This window comes from Equus asinus, chromosome 4, assembly GCF_041296235.1.
Source record: "Equus asinus isolate D_3611 breed Donkey chromosome 4, EquAss-T2T_v2, whole genome shotgun sequence".
Classification (NCBI taxonomy): domain Eukaryota; kingdom Metazoa; phylum Chordata; class Mammalia; order Perissodactyla; family Equidae; genus Equus; species Equus asinus.
Window position 1 is genome coordinate 45,552,280 of NC_091793.1, and position 22,573 is coordinate 45,574,852.

General features: G+C 37.5%; 1 protein-coding gene across 8 annotated transcripts in view; it reads left to right on the forward strand.

Annotated features, from left to right (window-relative positions):
* Positions 1-22,573, forward strand: part of RIC8B (RIC8 guanine nucleotide exchange factor B) — a 105,279-nt gene that overhangs the window by 43,654 nt on the left and 39,052 nt on the right. For all 8 annotated transcript variants that reach the window (XR_011502686.1, XR_011502687.1, XR_011502688.1 and 5 more), the window contains exons 4-6: positions 5,799-5,893; positions 16,566-16,794; positions 17,541-17,636. Coding sequence is in view for 5 of the 8 variants with exons in the window: in XM_014865840.3 (XP_014721326.1) it covers positions 5,799-5,893; positions 16,566-16,794; positions 17,541-17,636 (420 nt within the window). In the remaining 3 variants the exon portion in view is untranslated. The remainder of the gene's footprint in view (positions 1-5,798; positions 5,894-16,565; positions 16,795-17,540; positions 17,637-22,573) is intronic.

Here is a 22,573-nt window from a genome sequence, read left to right on the forward strand (position 1 = left end):
ACATTTTAACTATGTTTATTCTTCCAATTCATGTACATGGAATGTCTTTCCATCTCCTTATGTCGTCATCCAATTCTCTCAGAAAGGCCTTGTAATTTTCATTATCTAGGTCCTTCACTTCCTTAGTTAAATTTACCCCAAGGTATTTTATTCTTTTTGTTGCGATTGTGAATGGTATTGTATTCTTGAGTTCTTTTTCTGTTGGTTCATTAGTGGAGTGTAGAAATGCTACTGATTTATGCAAATTGATTTTATACCCTGCAACTTTGCTGTAGTTTTTGATTACTTCTAACAGTTTTCCAATGGATTCTTTGGGGTTTTCTATATATAAGAACATGTCGTCTGCAAACAGCGAGAGTTTCACTTCTTCCCTCCCTATTTGGATTCCTTTTATTCCTTTTTCTTGCCTGATTGCTCTGGCCAGGACCTCCAGTACTATGTTAAATAAGAGTGGTGATAGAGAGCATCCTTGTCTCCTTCCTGTTTTCAGGGGGATGGGATTCAGTTTTTGCCCATTGAGTATGATGTTGGCTATGGGTTTGTCGTATATGGCCTTTATTATGTTGAGGTAGTTTCCTTCTATGCCCATTTTGTTCGGAGTTTTTATCATAAATGGCTGTTGGATCTTGTCAAATGCCTTCTCTGCATCTATTGAGATGATCATGTGGTTTTTATTCCTCAGTTTGTTGATGTGGTGTATCACGTTGATTGATTTGCGGATGTTGAACCATCCCTGTGTACCTGGTATGAATCCCACCTGATCCTGATGTATGATTCTTTTGATGAATTGCTGAATTCTGGTTGCCAAAATTTTGTTTAGAATTTTTGCATCTATGTTCATCAGTGATATTGGCCTGTAGTTCTCTTTTTTCGTGGTGTCCTTGTCAGGTTTTGGTATCAGCATGATGTTAACCTCATAGAATGTGTTAGGAAGTGTTCCATCTTCCCTAATTTTTTGGAATAGCTTGAAAAGGATAGGTATTAAATCCTCTCTGAAAGTTTGGTAGAATTCTCCAGGAAAGCCATCTGGTCCTGGGGTTTTATTCTTTGGGATGTTTTTGATTGCTATTTCAATCTCTTTCCTTGTGATTGGTCTGTTCAAATTGTCTGCCTCTTCTTGAGTGAGCTTTGGGAGATTGTAGGAGTCCAAGAATTTATCCATTTCCTCTAGGTTATCCATTCTGTTGGCATATAGTTTTTTGTAGTATTCTCTTATAATCTGTTGTATTTCTGCAGAGTCTGTTGTTATTTCTCCTCGCTCATTTCTGATTTTGTTTATTTGAGCTTTCTCCCTTTTTTTCTTTGTAAGTCTGGCTAGTGGTTTGTCAATTTTATCTATCTTCTCAAAAAACCAGCTCTTTGTCTCATTGATCCTTTCTACTGCCTTTTTCATTTCAATAGTATTTATTTCTGCTCTGATTTTTATTATTTCTCTCCTTCTGCTGACTTTGGGCTTCATTTGTTCTTTTTTCTCTAGTTCAGTTAGGTGTGCTTTAAGGTTGCTTATTTGGGATTTTTCTTGTTTGTTAAGATGTGCCTGTATTGCGATGAATTTTCCTCTTAATACAGCTTTTGCTGTATCCCATATGAGTTGGTATGGCATGCTATCATTTTCATTTGTTTCCAGGTATTTTTTTATTTCTTCTTTAATTTCTTCAATGATCCATTGCTTGTTCAGTAGTGTGTTGTTTAGTCTCCACATCTTTGTGCCTTTCTCAGCTTTTTTCTTGTAATTAATTTCTAGCCTTGTAGCACTATGATCTGAGAAGATGCTTGTTATTATTTCAATTTTTTTAAATTTGTAGAGGCTTGCCTTGTTTCCCAACATATGGTTCATGACCGTATCTTAAACAAATCAGATATTTCTTAAATAGGCAAAGATTTCTAAAACAAGACAAAATAAAGGTCAAACCATAAAGGAAAAATTGACGAATTGGTCTTCATTGAAATGAGTTCATCGAGAGAAGAAAGTAAAAAGGTAGGCCACCAAATGGGAGAAGATATTTGCAATGCATATATATAATAAAGGACTCCATCCAGAATACATTAAAAAATCCTACAAATCCATACAGATAAAGTCAGTCACGGGGCCGGCCCGGTGGCGCAGCAGTTAAGTTCACATGCTTCGCTTCTCGGCGGCCCAGGGTTCGCCGGTTCGGATCCCGGGTGCAGACATGGCACCACTTGGCAAGCCATGCTGTGGTAGGCGTCCCACATAGAAAGTAAAGGAAGATGAGTTTGGATGTTAGCTCAGGGCCAGTCTTCCTCAGCAAAAAAGAGGAGGATTGGCAGTAGTTAGCTCAGGGCTAATCTTCCTCAAAAAAAAAAAAAAGTCAGTCAACCCAATAGGAAAATAGGCAGAAGGCTTGAACAAGCACTTCACAAAAGAGCTATCCAAATGACCAATAGATATATGAAAAGGGGTTCAACTTTATTAGTTGTCAGGAAAACTCATAATAAAACCAGACCACCACACACCCACAGAATGACTAAAATTAAAAAGGCTGAATATCAAGTGTTTGCACGGATGTAGAGCAACTGATGGGAGTATAAATTGATATAAATACTTTGAAACTGTTTGGTAGTACCTTCTAAAACTTGACTTATCTATATGCCCTGTGACCCAGCATGCCAAATGACATGTAAAAAAGTATGTTCATAGCAGCACTCTTCAGTATAGCCCCAAACTGGAAAGAATCCAAGTGTCCATCAAGCGCAGGGTGGATAAGTAAACTGTAATGTATTCATTGTGTTCAGCAGTGCTTTCTTAACCCAACTGTGGTGAAGGACCAGATTCTTTTCCCTAGCTGTCAGAATGAAACTCTTGTATAACAATATTACACAGAATGTCAAACTGCTCTAAAAGTTTCTAAATCACACCTTCTGTGATCATCGCATTGGGAATCAGTGGCAAATAGGGTGTGGGCCAGCAGTAGTCCGCAAACTGCACTTCAAATAGCACTGCTCTCAAGCAATGAAAATGAACAAACCGCAACTACACACAACAACATGGATGAATCTCACAAGTAGACACAAAAGGGTCTATATTTTATTATTCCATTCATATAAAGTCCAGTGACAGCAAAAAAATCACTAAACTGTGATGTTAGATATGAGGATTACCCTTGAGGAGTGGAAAGTTGTCATTCGAAAGGGCTATGAGGGGAATTCTGGGCTTCTTTTTGTTTTTTTGGTGAGGAAGATTGGCCCTGAGCTAACATCCATTGCCAATCTTCCTCTTTTTGCTTGAGGAAGATTGTGACTGAGCTAACAATTGTGCCAATCTTCCTCTGTTTTGTATGTGAGACACTGCCACAGCATGGTTTGACGAGTGGTATGTAGGTGTACACCTGGGATCTGAACCTTGAAACCCTGGGCCACTGAAGTGGAGTGTGTGAACTTAACCACTATGCAACCAGGCTGGCCCTGGAATTCTGGGGTTCTTAATCTTGGCATTGCATCATTTTCATGTTGGTTATATATGGATGTGCTCGTTCCATGAAAATTTATCTAGCTGTACACCTATGATTTGGGCACTTTTTTGTTTATGTATATTTTACTTACCATTTACATTAAAAATTATTGAGCACCTATTAAACACATGCCTTCTAAATTCGTAAAGGATATAGATTAGTGGAGAAAGCAATGTATATGCAAGTATGTAAAGAAATGTGGAATTCTAAAGTATGATTTCATAAAAGAAATCATAATAAAATACAGTGATAGAGAATAAGGAAGGAAGGAATCTACTTAGATAAGGTGATCAAGGAAGGGGCTTCTCTGAGAAGATATTTTAGCTGAGACCTGGAGGATGAAAAGGAATAAGTGATGCCAAGAGTGGAGACAAACAATCCAGGGAGTTCAGTAGTTGCTTTGGTAGAGAAAAAGAATTTAGTGGATTTACGGTAGAAAGAGGGCATTGCAGTCATGGAGTCCAACATGGGAATTGGTATGAAAATTGGGACAGGAGGAAATGGATGTAAAGAAGTAGGATTTTGGTTTACAGTTGCAAGTAATAGAAAGACCAAAATGGATAGTTTTGCAAGAGGCTTGTCAACATCAGCATGAGAAGAGAATGATTGTATATCTAGAATAAAGGAAAATCTAGTTTAAAAGGAAGTGCATTCCCAGTTAATTTTCAAAACCAAGGAAAATATGATCTTATTAAGAGTTGAGTAATGGATAGGGTTACTTAAGAACGCATGATAGACATGCATTTCAGTGTGCTTCATGTAATTTGAGGTAAGGAAAAACACATTTACATATTAGAGAAGTTTGATTCAGCCATTTGAAGATGGATGGCAAGTGGGACAGCATTCTAAGTGTCTGTGGCATTCCACTGGTCCCTCTTCTTCATTGCCTCTCCCCCGACCCCCCAACACCCAGTTACTTCCTTATCACTCATTTCACCTCTATTAGTCTTACCTTTTATTTCTTCCTCCCTCATTCTTCTCCCTCACCTTCAAATGTTTCATTGAAAGTACACTTTCATGTGTATCCTCTTCTTTAATTTAATCTTTTTATAACCCTAACAGTTTCATGTTTGTGGAGATGTATGTGGGGAAACTTTGGCTCAGAGAAGCTATATGACTTGTCTAAGGTCACAACCTAGACTCCTGACTTCAAGAGCAGTGCTTTTTCCATTATGCCACTGAGGCCTTCATCTCTTCCAAATCTACACATGATGGTGTTATGTTTAAAATATTGTCATCTGCATTATGAGTAATGAAAGTGTGTCCTATTGTTAGATTTTATGTTAGATTTTATAAGAGACATCTTCTAGAAGGTTGAGTTATATATATGAATATAGGCTATGTATAATATGTGAATATATTTCACTTTATATCAACTTGAAATAAATGGTGTATATAGTAAAGTTTTAAAATTTTTATTAGCTTTTGAAGTAAATAGAGCCTTCCTCAAGTGTAGCATATCCACGGTCTCATAATTATCACTAATTTCATATGTCTTCTTAATTACTAAAAATCTAGAAGGAGAGATGCTATTGAGGCAAATGATTAAAGAAATTGTAGTGGCCCAAGATCTCACTAAAAATGAGGAGGCAAAGCAAATGATTGTTCAGAGCTTAGTTTATTTCCAACTGTTTGCCTTCTTCCACTCTGACTCTCTCTGTGTCTTTAATACCACTGCCAATGAGTAAACACTGGAAACACAGGAGGTTAAACTCAGATCAGTTGTTTTTATCACTTGCTGGTAGCTCTGGGGGAACTAGGAGATTAAGAAGATTGGTTAAAATGAAGTTGATAGATTATAGATTTTAATCCATTACTTTTGAAAGTTAAGAGATGAGGCATTTTTATTATGGATGTGCAACCCACTCTTAAAATATCTGATAATATTACATCTGTTGGAACTTTTATAGTGGTTAGTAAACTGGAACAGTATACTATCAAACACAAGAGTCTAGACTTTGTAAAAGTGGAGAAGATCCCTGTTTGAGTCGCAGCTTAAGGTGAAGCAGAGTCTAGACACATGGCTGCTGATCCTGCCTCTCTTTGCCTGATGTGCCGTAAGGGAGTGGCTGGATCCACAACGTCTGGTTTCAGCCGTTTCCGGAGGTGGTCGTAGCTGTACATATGAGAGAATGACTGTTGCTTAATACTGCCTTGGGAATTCTTGCTAGAATATCCTGACTTCTACCATGCATGGGATAAGAATGACTGTTTGGGGAGGCAGAAGGGCCATGAGATGACTCCCAGGAAGTGGTAATGCACCAGACTCCTTCACTGAGGTATTCAATCCCCAATTTTTCCTCTCCTCTTTTTTATTTGCCGTAGAGTGATTCTCATCAGTTCCGTGTCATGGCAGCTGTCCTTCGCCATTGTTTACTAATCGTAGGTCCAACCGAAGACAAAACAGAGGAGCTGCACAGGTAGGTAACTTCTGTATTGATATCTCAGTGAAGGATATCATCAGTTCTTATTGTTTTTATGCATCTGACTTTAATTGTTACAAGCGTAAGAAAGTGAAAGTATTACAGTAAATCAGATAAATCAGAAATCATTACTATACCCTGAAGAGAAATTTTCATTCTGTCCCCTTGACTTTGTTATATTGAGCCCCAACAAGACAAGTAAATTTGGCATTTGTTGTATTCAGCAGTAAAGCCCAGAACACAATAATAATAATAGCACTCAGTTATTAAATACTGTGTGTAACATTATGCTAAGTGCTTTATAAAGATTAACTTCTTTTAATCATCACACCAACCTTAGGAGGTAAATACCGCTATTTTTCCCTTTCAGTAGATGATGAAACTGAGGCATAGAAAGATCAAGCAATTTCTCAGAGGTCACATAGGCCTAATAAGTGAAAGAGCTTGGATTTGAACCCTGCTTTTAATTACTACACTTAAACTAATACTCTCACTAATTTCGTTGTAAGAGTATTTACCAAAAAGTGTATCTTTTTCTTTTTTTTTTTTTGGTGAGGAAGATTGTCCCTGAGCTAATATCTGTTACCAATCTTCCTCTTTTTGCTTGAGGATGATTGTTGCTGAGCTAACATCTGTGCCAGTCTTCCTCTGTTTTGTATGTGGGATGCCGCCACAACAAGGCCTTATAAGTGGTGTGTAGGTCCACGCCCAGGATCCCCAGCAAACTCTGGGCTGCCGAAACAGAGCGAATGAACCTAACCACTACACCACTGGGCCAGCCCTCAAAAAGTGTATCTTAAGCACTATAAATTAAATTTTTTTAAGTTATAAGAGTTGGGTCACAGTCTCAAGTATTACCGTATGAAAAATGGTTCAAGTTTTGTGACTTGCCTGTTAGAGCTATTGATGGACTGCTGTTAAAATTTACTATTCTCTGAGAACTGAGTAAGTATTAATGCATTTTTCTAGTTCTCTTACTTTTATTCTGTGTCGGATTTGCAGTAACAACACTTTTGACTTTAATATGAGACTGCTTAGGGTGCTTGAGTCTGTAAGAATACAAATGGTATTTTAAACAGTTCAAATCTGCAAAGAACTCTGGCATTAACTTTGCTTTACAAATAAATTTAAAATTGGGTTCTCTTAATAGTAGAAATTACCTTTAGGACATTTACAGTATTCTGTTTTCCAAAATATGGCTTAAATAAAACTTTATAGAAGCACAAACAGAGTGTAAAATGAAACTTACCCTTAATTGTTATTTTTCCATCAAATCCATGTTATTTTAGTTATGATCAGCTATTTATTATTTGATATTGCACTGAGTTTGTTGGTAGGTTGCCTTTATGTATTCTCACCTACAAGCCTTCAAAAGATTGTTTTCTTCACAATTAAAATGTATGATTTTTTTCTGCAGCTACAGATCAAAAGTTCCTTTCATTTTCTTGAGACTGTGCCTTTAAAAAATAATCAGAGTAACTGCAATAAATCATATGCTCTAAAAAGATTTTATTAAGCATTTTGATGTACTGTAATTTCTCTCATAATCAAGAGACAGTAGAAATCTAGGTACTAAAACTAAAAGAAAATGGGTTTATAAGCCTAGGAGTAAATTCATATATTTTTTTTTTGGAAATCAGATATCACAAGTTAAATAGCATTCATATAAGAATGTGAGGAGAAAGCGTTTTGACAGGAATTGTTACACTAGTCACAAAAACATTGTTAAGGATTTCTGTGAAGAATGAATGTAATATTTTAAGCCAGCATTTGTCAAAAGAGAGCAAAACTATATAGATGTTTTAAAAATAAGATTTTTTTTTTTTTAGGGAGATTAGCCCTGAGCTAACATCTGGTGCCAATCCTCCTCTTTTTGCTGAGGAAGGCTGGCCCTGAGCTAACATCCGTGCCCATCCTCCTCTACTTTCTATCTCGGATGCCTACCACAGCATGGCTTGCTGAGCGGTGCCGTGTCCTGTGCGAACTTAACCGCTGCACTACTGAGCCGGCCCCTTAAAAAGAAGATTTTTTTAAAAGTCATCAGATTTATTTTCCTTTCTGATGATATTTGCTTTAAATATTCATTTTTCTTAAATAAATTTTAAAGATATTTTTCTTTAAATTTGCTTTTATCTTAAAAGTTACTTTGATAAAATATCTGTTAGCTACACCATAAATAAGGACTATCCCTAGTGCCCCAGCCAGGATTTACGAGTATTTCGCAAAGGCTTTCCTGGGAGATTGAGGTTGCTGCTGACTTGACAGTTTATCCGGAATGGCCTTGCATGTCCCTTTAATCAGAATTAAAGTGATTAGTATCATTTGAGCAATCATGACTCTAGGCTAATCCATTTAAATACAGAGAAAACTGCCCCAACCTCAAAGGGCTATTTTAGGAACCTTACTAGAATTGTAATAACTACTAATTTCTGCTCATTTGTAGTGACCTTGAGCAGTTTGTGTGTGTGTGTTTAAAGTATAAGTTTAAAAAAAAAGCAGAGTGTTTCATAGTAACATCCCATTCCATTTTTTTTAAGTTGTTTTCTAAGTTTGTTTTTTTGCCCTTTTTTTTGGACACTTTGATTTGTTTTAAGGAAAAATGTAATGAAATAGGTGAACCTAGATAGTATAGTGTACAGTTTTGCATTATCATCAAACTCAAAGGGTTATAATCATGATTAAATGAAAAATGAATACAGCACTCTGTCTCTGGCACAGAGTGAGCTCTCAGTAAACAGGGGAGCTGCCACTCACTGCTACTTCTGTTACTATTATAATAAGCATATTGGCTTTTAGATCCAATATTTAGTTCCAAATCTCTCTTTAAAAGTTGTTTCTTGATTTTGATATTTGTTTAGGAACTTATTTCTATGTATATCCTATGATTGTGTAGCAAAATCTGTTTTCTGTTAATCTGAGTTTTTCTCAAGCCAGATGGATTCTAGGATACATGCTTGTCGAGAGCCTATTAAAGTGCTGTAGGAGACATGTGAGTATAAGACTGGCCCGGCAGCAGCTTTTTCTCATATGTTGTCTCCGTAAGACAGTGCCTTTTTTTTGCCCCCCCAGAGAAATCAAGCGGATATGGACATAAAGATAAAATGAGTTAGCTCACAAAGACAGCTGACCTTGACCTTTATTTCCACTAATCAGTATCTTAGATAGTTTTAAAAATTTATTTGTTCTCTTTCATTTCCTTTTGTCTATTCTTATGGTAACAAGTAAATTGTTGGCATGATCCACCTTTTTTGCTACAGTAAAGGACATCCTAATTCTGTTTGTCTCTATTATCTGCCTGAAAGTATTTTCAGCCCTCTTGTCCATAATCAATAATCTTATGCGTAAACACTTAGCCAAAAGTTGCATCTGGATGTGGTTGTGGCTTTGTTTTATTTTGGAGAAGGGTGAAGATGGGGATGGCCTATACGCTGGAGAGGAGAGGGCAGGAATAAATCTTATTTAATTTCTTGTAGTCTCTCAATCTCATTTCTTTCACTTAGCACATTGGCATCTATAAAGCTTTTTTTTTTTCTCTTCCCCCCCTTTTTTTGGCATCCAAAAGAGCCAGTGAGTCTTTAAAAAGTACTTACCTCTCTGATTTTTTTGGTTGATGTTTCTTTATTTAGACCAATTCATTTTCTTACATATTGAAGGGGACAGTTTAGTATCTAATGATACCTCATTACAATTCTAAGCATAATGCCTTTTTTTTCAGCTTTATTGAGACATAATTGACATATAACATTGTTTAAGTTTAAGGTGTACACCGTGCTGATTTGATACACTTACACATTGAAAAATGATTACCACCATAGTGTTAGCTAAGCATAATGTCTTACATGTGGCAGACTTAATGTTTGAAAATTGGATGATTTCATTTTGGTTTCTGTTAACTGAGCACTTACTATGTGTTAGGCACTGTGTTGAGCTATAAGGCAACAAAGATGAATACAATGTGATCTGTGTTCTCCTGGGCTCACCAACTAGGGGATAAAACAGACTTCTAAGTAAGTAAGTGCAGTTGTTTCAGTGAGTGTTGTGTCAGACATGAACAAGTTTACATAGTGGACAGAAAAAGGAGAGTTCACTTTGGAGAGATTGGGGAAAGGTGGGTTTATTTTTTGTTGTGTTATTATTAAAGCTCTTAGCTCTTTAACCTGATTCTCACTGTGAATAGCAGTTATCTAGGTGAACAGATATTTTCTGAACTATAGATAGTCCCCAATTTATGATGGTTCAACTTATGATTTTTCAACTTTACAATGGTGGGAAAGCACTAATCACTCATTAGAAACCATCCTTTGAAATTTGAATTTTGATCTTTTCCTAGCTAGCGATCTGTGGTGGGATATTCTCTGGTGATGCTGGGCAGCGGCAGCGAGCCACAGCCACACCATCATGAGGGTGAACAACCGATACACTTACAACCATTCTGTTTTTCACTTTCAGTACAGTATTCAATAAACTACACAAGATATTCAATACTTTATTAGAAAATGAGCTTTCTGTTAGATGGTTTTACCCAACTGTAGGTTGATGTAACTGTTCTGAGCACATTTAAGGCAGGCTAGGGTAAGCTGTGATGTTCAGTAGGTTAGGTGTATTAAATGCATTTTTGACCTACAATATTTTCATCATCTTTCTTTGGGATATAACCCTATCGTAAGTTAAGGAAGATTTGTATAGCTAAGCACCATGCTAAGTCCACGAAGGACTCCACGGTACATACTCTGGAGGAAGATAGAGTCTAACTGGAGAGACAAGACATAAATATTATGAAAAGTTAAATAACAATTCAAGATAAGAATAGAAGAGATATCACAAGATAGTTTTTTAATAGTTTCCCAGTGAATTAATTATCCAAATACTAATTGCTAATAGAATCTGAAGGACAAGCTCACTGTGGTCTAGCATGACGAGGAAAGTCTTCCTCACTTATACTATACCTGTTCTTCATCCTCGTCCAGACCTCTGGTCCCCTCCCGATTCCTTTTTCTCCTATCGATAAGCCCCATTATAGGTTTACTTTCTTCCCTCTCTATTCTAAAGCACTGATTCATCATTTCAGCCTCTCTCCACACCCTCATTGTCACGTCCTGCCAGTCTTCAAACACCTGACCCCAGATCTGTCAGACCACTTTCCTTCTCCACTTCTAAACTCAGGCTGCTCAGTCCTGTGGGAAAGTTTTACCTAACTTGACAGATTGGCCCATCCTCTCCACTGCATGCAATCGTTTCTCAGTAAGCAAATCTCTGCTTAGAATCTTCCCATGGCTCCCCTCTGTCTTTATGATTAAGAGCAATCTTCTTTTGTCACTCTGCATTTATTAATGATCTGCAGCTTCATCTGAGAAATCTATATTTCCCTGGCTTCTGCACCTACTCTTTTTCCAGGACAACTCTGGTTTCAGGTCATCAGTAACCTATCTGGCCATAATGTCCATCTCACTGTGACAGTCCCCTTACGATCTCCCCCACTCGACTCCACACACACATACACACACCTTTCTGGTCTTGTTGCCTACTAAGTCCCCTCCTTTAGAGGCCTTGTCCTTTGCTTTAGACTTAGGGACCTGTTTTCAGTTCCCCACAGATAGCATATTCTCTCCTTCCTCCAAATTTTTCCCATTCCCTCCTATAGTGCAATATGTCTACTGTTCAAAAGCTCCTTAATAGTTGCCATTTACTATGTACTGGGCAGAGTACTTTGCATGCGTTTTTTCTTTTAATCCTCACATCAACCTAGTGGGATAAATTTATTTCCCTTTACTTTAGAGATAAGGACACCAGGGCCTAGAAGAGGTCCTGTAATTTGCCCATGGCACTCTTTTACTGAGAGAATCTAGAATTCAAACCATTGCTCTACAAGTTATGTTATGCTGCCTTCTCTTAGGAAAAGAAGTGTGTGTGTGTGTGTGTGTGTGTGTGTATTATTATTATTTACTTATTTTTTTTGGTGAGGAAGATTGTCCCTGAGCTAACATGTGTTGCCAATCTTCCTCCTTTTGCTTGAGGAAGATTGTCCCCGTGCTAACATCTGTGCCAGTCTTCCTCTGTTTTGTATGTGGGACACCACCACAGCATGGCTTGATGAGCAGTGTGTAGGTCCAGGCCCAGGATCTGAACCCACGAACCCCAGGTCACCGAAGTAGAGTGCACAAACTTAACCACTGTGCCATCAGGCCAGCCCTGAGGAGTATATTTTATTTATTTTTGTATACTTAATGCCTAGCAGAGGGCATAGTAAATATCTGTTGAGAGTGAAGTGAGGTTTGAGGTAGGTTTTTTTTTTTTTTTTTTTGAGGAAGATTAGCTCTGAGCTAACTGCTGCCAGTCCTCCTCTTTTTGCTGAGGAAGCTGGCCCTGAGCTAACATCCGTGCCCATCTTCCTCTGCTTTCTATGTGGGACGCCTACCACAGCATGGCTTGCCAAGTGGTGCGGTGTCCACACCTGGGATCCAAACTGGTGAACCCTGGGCCATCAAAGCGAAACGTGCGCACTTAACTGCTGTGCCACCAGGCTGGCCCCTTGAGGTAGTCTTGATGAGAATGTTCTAAGCAAGAAAAAACATGGACAAATACAGACATGAGAATATGTCTCTGGCACATTTAGAGAACAATGACCAGATCACTGTGGATTAAAAAGATAGACTTTGCTGAGCGTAGCATTCAGGGGTCTTTCCATCCATAACTTATCCAGAGTTTTCTTGACACTTCCCTACCTGCTTCTACTCCAATCTCTCTCGCCTTTTGCAGCAAAACTCCTCTCAGTGTTGACTGATTCTTCTCCTATTCTCTCTACTAAGGTTTTAGTCTCACTACTCCACCAGAATGGCAATTATTAAGGTCACTAGTGACTTCTGTGTTGCTAAATCCAGTGGACATCCTCAGTTGTCATCTTACTTGATCTGTCCACTTCATTTGACAAAGCGATCACTCCATTCTTACTTATATATTTTCTTCAAAGATACCATACTATCTTAATTTTCCTCCCACCTCACTAGTTATAATTTCTTCCTCTACTCCGCGGCCTCTGGACAATGGAGTGCTCCAGGCTCAGCCCTCGTAGTCTTTCAGTTCACACTCATTCTCTTACTGATCTAATTCAGTTTTCTGTCTTTGAATACCACCTACATGCTGCTGACTCCTCAGTTTATATCTCTAATCCAGATCTCCCTCCCTGAACTCCACACTCTTACTAACGTCCTACTAACATCTAATAGACGTCCCAAACTTAACATATCCAAAATTAAACTCTTTATCTTCCTCTAAAAAGCTACTTCACCTGCTGTGTTTCCCATTTCAGTTGATGGCAACTCCAGCTTTCCACTTGCTAAGGCTAGAACCTTGGATTCTCACACTCTACAATTAGCATGTAAGGAAGTCCTTCAAAATCTAACCAGTTCACTGTTAGCACCCTGTTCACCTCACCTGAATTATTATAGTAACACCCTAACTCATCCTCCTCCTTTGTTGTGCTAACAACTGTTCTCACTGCAGTAGCCAGAGTGACCCTTTTAAGATAGAGTATTTATCACCATGCAAAATTCTGCAATGGCTCCCCATTTCACTCAGAACAAAACTAAAGCTGTAATAGCCTGCAAGACTACTCTGGCCTCCCCATACCTGTATGATCTCCTATCCTACTCCTCTCCCTGTGTATGGTGGTTCAGCCACACCAGCCTCTTTGCATGTCTTCAAACATGCCACTGCTCCTGCCCTGGGGCCTTTGCTCTTCTTCCTGGAATGCTCTTTCCCCAGATAGTCACATGGTTCACTCTAACTTCCTTCGAGTTTTTGCTTAAATGACAGCATCTCAGTGAGGTCTGCCCTAACCTCCCTATTCAAAATCCCAAGCCAAATGTACTATCTTACCCTCCTGGGTTTTCCCTCCAGACTCCTTATCACCTTCTAGCATGCTATTCAATTAACTTTTTGTTTTGTTTACTTTTCACTGACTGTTCTCTCCATGCTGGAAAATAAGCTCTATAAAGGCAGGGATTTGTCTCTGTTTTCTTCATAATACCTTCCTAAAACAATGCCTGGGATAAGTAATTAATAAATAATTACTGAACTGAGTTAAAGTTAGGTATTTACATCTGAAAATCTTTTGGAGGTGTAAAGGTTCATTTAAGTAGATTTTCCAGCCATGAAAAAAGATATGTGAACCCCAAATATACAGAAAATACATTTGACCTGGAAGATTTGTTAACAGTTGTAGGTCTGCATGTACTATTATCATGCTCCTCAATGTCATTTGGTATTAAATTATGTTTAGTCCAGTGATTGATACAGGAGTGGGTTTTAGATTGCCTTCCCTCTCCCACAACCAACAAGGCTTTAATCAGGGCATTAAGGAGCTCTAAATAGGCCTTGTTTTTGAATCTGCATATCAGGAGGGGGCTGGGAGCATGAGTAGGAGGATGTCATGTCCCAGTGATTAATGATCTCTAGGAAGCTGAAAAGGGGAGAGTAATATACACAGTATTTCTACCCCCTGGAGTAGGAATGCAAACACCATTGTGCGGATCTGTGCATAGTCACTGACTTCCTGGTAGCTGGAGAATTTCATACACTCTTCTACCACAAATAAAACTGTCAGAGAAGTGACAGAGCTCAAAAAGCTGGCCTTCCTTACTTAAAAAGAATAGCTCAAACACAGTGAGCCAGAAAATTAATTTTGTAGTTGTTTGGGAACCCAGTTGTTTAATAAGAAACGAGAAAATGGGAACTTTTCCTGAAAAGCCTAAAACCTCCAAATATTTGTTGAATCAAACTCTACATTTGGTTTCTTAAATTTACTGAATTCCTTGAAACTGCTTATTTTAAATGAATTTAAAGGGAAACATTCCTTTGTAATGAAATGCATTGTCTTAAACTTTTCAGTGTGGTCTCTCTGGTAGATTCTGAGAATCAGACTATCAATGGACTCCAGAGCCTATTGCCCTGTGTGTTGAAAAAAAGTCCTAACGTTTCACAATGGCTTATACAGTTTTAGAAAGTAATTCTAAGGTAGAATTCTTTAGTTTTTTTTTCTTTTAACCCCAGTGAATCTATGATATTTGATAAAAGTTTCCAAATGCTTAAGTCAGAAGCAGAACATTTTTAACTCTGGATAAGGAACTACAGATGTTTGCAAAAATTTTAAAACGAAAGTTTGTGGGAAAAGCATTATATTTGGACCAATTGTGACTATTTACAAATAACCAAAATTAGGAAGCTTGTTCAACAGTAATAGTAGTTACAGCAGCAGCAGTAGCAGTAGTAGATTTTTAGTGGGGACAACCAGATAGCTTGTATTTTACGAGGAACCATTCATTTATAGGACTTGTTAAATTACTTTTGTTCTTGGTTCAGATTTTTTGATACCCTTTACAGTACCACTCGTTCTGCACTGTCTCATTTTTACACTGATTTCTTATGAATTTTTTTCCCCATAATATGAAAAGAAAGAAAGGAAATGTTCATTCTTGGGGAAATGGAACCATACTTCACGGTAAAGGGAAGAAAAAATTTTGTATTTTATTTCTGTTTTGTTGTTGTTTATTTTGTTTTATCTTTTAGGGTGTCATTATAATCTAAAATAAAATGAACTACTATGGTCTAAATTAAGACAGCATCAGATAGATTAAGCCCTGAACTTGGTTCCCAAGTGGTTAGACTTTTAAATTGCATTTGGACGAGTTTATTTTTAGTCAGGATGTGGTTATTTTTAGATCTGCTTCTCTGTCACTAGGAAATGTAATGCCTGTCTTTCCATTGTTGTTTATCAGGAAGTTCTGAGGCACAGGCTTGTAAGATCCAGTTAGCAGAGAACACCCCTCTCCTTTTAGGTGAAATAATATGAAATAATGCATGAAGGAAAATATATTAATTGAGAACATGTCTAATTTTTAAATGATTAGTGTCATTTTAATCTCTTATACACTGAGCAACAGAACCAGATTTTTAGAGAATACCAGAAATACAAGGTTTGGGTTCCCCCTGCTGGTGTGCATCCCCGGCTCGTGTATTCATTAATACATAGCAAGAAGGCCTTGGGAATAGAGATTCGAAATTGCTACGTTGGCCTCTTTTAAAAATACTTGATGATGAGAGAGGGAGAAAAAGCACATTACCCATTTTCTACAAATGTCTTACAAAAAATGGGATGATCTAAAAATTGTATTTTCTACATCTAAAAAGAACAAAACTTAATCCTACAATATTTGGTTTTTAATATTGTTGCCTCTGTGATAAGCTGCTTATATACAGCTTCTCAAATGCTTTATGTTGTAATCTAAGGAATAATAAAACACCAGTGGCTTCACAAAAGGATTTAAAACCCCAAGGAAAAAATGCAAAGCTAGCATTGTGTCATAATAAAATTAAAGAGCTCATGTTAAAGCTTACTAATTCCTATTTTAGCATTTCAGAGAGTGACATGACATCATGTGATTGTGTGTCCATTTAACATCTGTTCTTTCTAATTTATCATATATGTATTTGAAACAGTTCTCTTTATTTTCTGTTTCTTAGTCAATAAATGCTAAGTAATATTAAAGGCTCATTTTGAAAAAGAAAAATTTTAATTGACTCCTAAAAGTCACTTCTCAACTTACAATTATGTTCGCATTTTAAAGGACTATTCAGTCAAATTAAAATATTGTATTTTTAAATTGCTTTTCAGCAATGCAGTCAACCTTTTAAGCAATGTTCCAGTCTCTTGTTTGGATGTTCTCATTTGTCCATTAACCCATGAAGAAACAGCCCAAGAGGCAACAACTTTAGATGAACTGCCCAGTGATAAAACAGCTGAGAAAGAAACAGTTTTGAAAAACAATACCATGGTATACAGTGGTATGAATATGGAGGCCATTCATGTTTTACTCAATTTTATGGAGAAGAGAATAGACAAGGTAAGGCTGATAAAATGGAGGTCTTGGGAAAATGCTTCTAAAGAACGTAAATGTGCCATACATGCAGACATCACAGGACATAATTTTTAAATCTAAGCTTTTTTTATAGCTGACATCTTACATAATTGTTCTCTGGAATGCATTTTATTACAATATATGATAAATTACTGAAACCAAGTGAGTTTATTTTTTAAAGCTGAAAATTGTGTTGATGCAACACCAAAATTCTGACTGGTGCCAAGGAAAAATTAATTAGTTTTCCACATAGGTATTTTCTAAGTCCTAGGAGTAAAAATTATGCCCCTAAAAAAGCTTGATGATAAATACATTCTATAATGCCTAAAAGACATCTTTTTAAAAAAAAATCATCAACTCTCCATTTGTCGTGAGATGCTTATCTTCTCTCATCTGTCACTTCCTTTGTCAGATAACTATATTAAAAGGCAGCAAGGTAGTATGGGTGGGTCATCAAAACCTTTGCCTCATTTGAGCCCATTGGCTGAGCCAGTGAGGACCCTACAAAATCTAGGAAAATCCAGGAAGGATAAAAATGGGCATTAGTAAACATGAAAAGTTCACTGATGAAATGGAACTATTGTTGGGGAAATAATTTTTAAAATAGTTTGTAAAGTTTTGGTAACAAAATATTGTCTCCCCCTTAAAAAAAGGAGTTATGCTCAGTTATATGGAACAAAGTAATACTGTTAGAAATTAAACTAATGTAGCATGTATGATTTTCTTTATAGGGAAGCAGCTATAGAGAAGGTCTAACTCCAGTTCTCAGCTTATTAACAGAATGTTCTCGAGCCCATCGAAACATCAGAAAATTTCTCAAAGATCAGGTAACTGCTTAATGTCTATTACATCTTAAAGTTAATCTTCTTATGTGTTTTTTTAACATAGAATTAATCAGTTGAATTCTTTCATAGGGTTTTCTGTCAGAAACTCAGAAAAGTTAGTTTTAATCTTTGAAATCTTCCTAGTCCAGAAATAAGTGGATCCTGTATACTTTTTTGTTATTCATTCATTAATTCAGCAAATGCTTATTGAGATCTACGATGTTCTGTGTTGTAAGCATTGTTCTAAGCTTTGAAAGGCAGATGAAGTCTTTGCCTTGTGGAGTTTACCTTATAGTTGGGGGACAAAAAGTAAACAAATATATGATGTAATGGCAAGTGGTGGTAAGTGTTCTGAAGAAAGATACAGGAGAAGAAGAGGAGACTTAGGGTGATACGGGAAGGCCTCTCTGAGGAAGTGACATTTGAGCAGAAACTTGGATAAATACAAAAAGGATCTCTGAGAATGTCTGGAAGAGGATATTCTCTTAGAATATTCTGGAACAGGAAAATACCAGAGAGAATAAGTTCAAAGTCCCTGAGATGAGAGGATGCTTTGGTATGCTTAAGGAAAAACAAGAAGGCTAGACAACAATACACAAGAGGGCAGAGAGGTGGATGGAGTAAAAGATGTAAGCTAGAACCAAATAACAGAAGGTTGTGTCGGACTTTTGATTCTCTTCTAAATGAGATTGGAAAGCATTGGACAGTTTTGAGAAGAGAAGAGATGGGACCTCATCTATATTTAAAGATACTCTGGCTGCTGTTTGTAGGATAGACTAGAGGAGTGTGAGGAGACGTGAGGAGACCAGCCCAAAAGAGAGCTGGTGATGAAGTTTGGAGCAGGATGGTAACAGAATTCATGGTAAGAAATCATTTTTCCACCACTGCATCTAGTGTCCGTCTGCATCCGTACCGCCATATGCTTTGTCTCCTTTCTATCACAATGGATGAATTGTCCCTGCTGCTTCCTTCTGTGGCCAGCCTCTGCACTCGTATCCTGGATCCCTTTCCCTCTCACCAAGAACTTTGCTCCTGCATTTATTTCCTCTCTTTCTTCTTAGGTTAATCTTTTTTTTTTTTTTTAACGTATTGGATCATTTCTGTCCACACCCAAACACATCTTCCATCTTAAAAACAAAAAAACCTTCCCTTAATCCCACTTCTTAATCTGCCTCCCCATTTCTCTGCTCTTCTTTATGCACTGTTCCTCAGAAGAATTTCCTATACTCACCCTCTCTGTTCTTTTTACTCATCTTTGATTCTCTCCTGAACCCACTGAAATGAGGCTTTCATGCTTTCTACCCCATTGCAAAGGTGTTTATCAAAAGTCATCAACCCAATATTGCCCAATCTAATAGTTCTCAAATCTTTCTTTTTAATTCTCCAATAGCATTTTGATGTAATTGAGTACTCCCTCCTTTTTGAAATATTTTCTTTACTTGGTTTCTAGGACACAATAGGGAACCTCTTCTTTGCAGTGCCCCAAGGCAATATTGTCTTTGTCTCCATTTCCACTCCCTTGGTGATCTCATTCAGCGGTCATGGTTTGGAAAATCATCTGTAGGCACATGACTCCCAAATTTCTATCTCCAGCCCTGATCTGTCCCCTAAGCTTCAGACACATAACAAACTGCATACTCATCTCTTCTCCTGGGATGTAGGAGGTATCTTAAGTTTAACATATCTCAAACTAATCTCTTGATTTCCCATCCCCCACCCTCTTTCTTCCTCTTCTTTCCACATTTCAATACATGGTACTACCATTGACCCTGTTGTTTATTTACTGCCATATAGAATTTCCTCTAATAAATGAACCAGGTTCTTTTTTCCCCTCTGTGGTCAAGCTTTAGTAAGCACTTCACTATGTGTAGAGCACATTAATAGATAATGCTGATAAGGGGACATTAGAAAGTAGGGACTCTATCTTTGAGGAGTTTACAGTCTATTGGAAGAAGAGAGAAGCACCATGAAAGCATAAGCAATCATTTAAGCAAAATAAACTAGTTAATTAATGAATTAATGTCATTTCCAAGTTTGATTATTTTAAGACATTCTACCATGACTAGGAAGACTTGGTGAAGAATAATAAATGAAAATACTTTGTTTTCTGTATTTTAGCTTTTTCACATAGAAGATCCAGTTTCGACTAAACTGTTTAGATTTTGCTATCTCTAACCTGGAGAGCCAAAAAAACTTACTTGTTAAACAGCTTCTTTATATGAAGACGTTGGGCTACTCATTATGTATATTCAAAAGATTATGAGACCCACTCCTTATCCTCAAAGAAACACTATAGTATAGATAAAGAGATGAGACGTAACAAGTAAAACATAACTAAAGATACAAGACACAATTCAAAAATCAACTTTCCTTCTGAGAAGGATGCGCTGTAGACCATGATGATCAAGAAAAGCAGAGCTTATGGGGCCAGCCCGGTGGTGCAGCGGTTAAGTTTGCACATTCCACTTTGGTGGCCCAGGGTTCACCAGTTCAGATCTTGGGTGCAGATCTATGCACCACTTATCAAGCCATGCTGTGGCAGGTGTCCCACATATAAAGTAGACAAAGATGGGCACAGATCTTAGCTCAGGGCCAGTCTTCCTCAGCAAAAAGAGGAGGATTGGCAGCAGATGTTAGCTCAGGGCTAATCTTCCTCAAAAAAAAAAAAGAAAAGCAGGACTTAAAGTAACAAATGATTAGCTTTGATAATAATGTAAAGGGAATCGTGGCTAATTAATTATGTCCTGTAGTTGATACCTGATTAAATCCAATTCATGCATGCCAAAGAAAATTGGTTTTGACTATTCTATATTTGGGCAGGTAGAAAGAGAACAGATGGTAGAAATTACTGACCCAGGTTGGATTAGTCTGGAGAGGCTTATAGAAGAGATGAGGATTCTGTGGGTTTGAAAGAGGAACTGGACAAGATTTGTCAAAGAAAAGAAATTAGTTGGAAGGTAGTATTTAGGGGGAAATAGAAAGGGTCTGTACATATGCAGTTTGTCGGGGAGTGATATATATCAATAAAAACAACAAAATTTCACTTTAAAAAACTTGTTTTAAGGAATCCCAAACATAGCTAACAAAGTTTTTGTGTGATACCCTTGGTTAATAGATTATTGACTCTGGAACTTAGGCACATACTACATGAAGTCACTTGTTACATGCCTCATTCTTCTAAAAATAGGAGATAAACTCAGTCTGGTTGGCTGAATCAAATAATCAGAATTTATCATATAATGAGTCTTTGCCTATAGAGCACAAAGAGCATTGTACTCTCCCCACCAGAGGTGTTGAAATATGGATTCTGTAAACACTCGGCTAGACTCCTCAGTTTTCTGAGATTTAGTTTCCACTTTTGTTCACAGCATGTCTCCAGTGCCTCCAGGACCTCCTGATACATGGTAGGCACTCAGTCTAGAAAGAGAGGCAAGAAAGAAAGTCAGTTGAATGGATTCAATAAAATAGTATACATGTAAAGGGCCTGGCACTGTAAATTATTATTTGACTTTGTGTCTATCCTCATTTCCTAGCATAGTGCCTAGCTTATAGAAAGCACTTTAAAAAAGTGACTTGAATTAATTCATTCTTCTTTAATCAGCAAATGTTTATTGAACACCTGTACTATGACAGGCAGTGAGAGCAATGAACAAAACAGAAAGAAATCCCTGCACCCATGGAACTGACTCTTGTGGAAGAAGAAAGACAGTAAAGAAATCAATATATACTGTGTCAGGTGGTGATAAGTGCTTTGAGGAAAATTAAAGCAGAGTTGGAAGAGGGATAAGAAAGAGAATGCTAAAGGCTAGTTATATAGAGTGGTCAGGAAATGTCCTGCTATAAATGACATTTGAACAGAATCCTGAAGGAAGTAAGGGAATGAGCCATGCCAGTTTCTAGAAAAAGTTTCTGGGCAGAAGTAATAGTAAATGCAAAGACTGTGAGGCAGGAAAGTGTTTGGTGTGTTTAAGGAGCTCCATGGAGATCTGTGTGGCTGTAGCGATGTAAGCAAGGAGTATAGTAGAAATGAAGTCAGAAAAGTAGAAGGAAGCTGGATTATGTGAAACCTAAGGGAATTGTAAGAACTTCATCTTTTACTGTCAGTAAGCTGAGAAGCCATGGGAACTGGAGGACTTTGAGAACAGGAATGACATCATCTGACTGTCAAAAGATTATCCTAGCTTCTATGTAGAGAATAAATCATAGAAGGACCAGTATGGAATCAGGGAGCACTTGGGAGGCTGTGGTAATAATCCAGGCGATAAATATTGTAGTTTGGTTTTGGTAATACTAGAGGAGGTAGTGAGAAGTCGTTAGATTATGAATATATTTCAAAAGTAGAGCCAAAGTAATTTGCTGATGGATTGGATGTGGGGTATGAAAGAGAGGAGTCAAAGATATTTCCAAGGTTATTGTACTAAACAGTTGGAAGAATGGACTTTCCATTTAGTGAGATGGAAAACTGCAGAAGGAACAACTTTGGTGGGAGCATCAAGAGTTCCATTTAGGACATGCTAAATTTGAGAGGCCTATGAAAGTCTTGAGCTCAGGGAAGAAATCAAGATGGAGATATAATTCAGGGCATTATCAGTAGATAGAGAACATATAAAGCCATAAAACTGGATGAGATCACCAATAGAATGAGTGAAAATAGTGAAGAAATGTTGCGCAAGAGCTCAACCTTTGAATATTCCAACACTTAGAAAACAAGAAGAGAAAAGAGAATTGGCAAAAGAGGCTGAGATGAAGCAACCCATGAGGTAGGAGGAGAACCAGACGAGAAGGGGTCTAGGTCGATAGATGGGTGAGTAAGTGAGCAAACAAACAGAAGAACCAAGCCCTCTGAGGATCAATGTATAAAATAGGGATGATGGTGATGTTACTACCTCCTTTGCAAGGTCACTGTGAGGACTGATTATAGAGAATGTATGTATACAGCA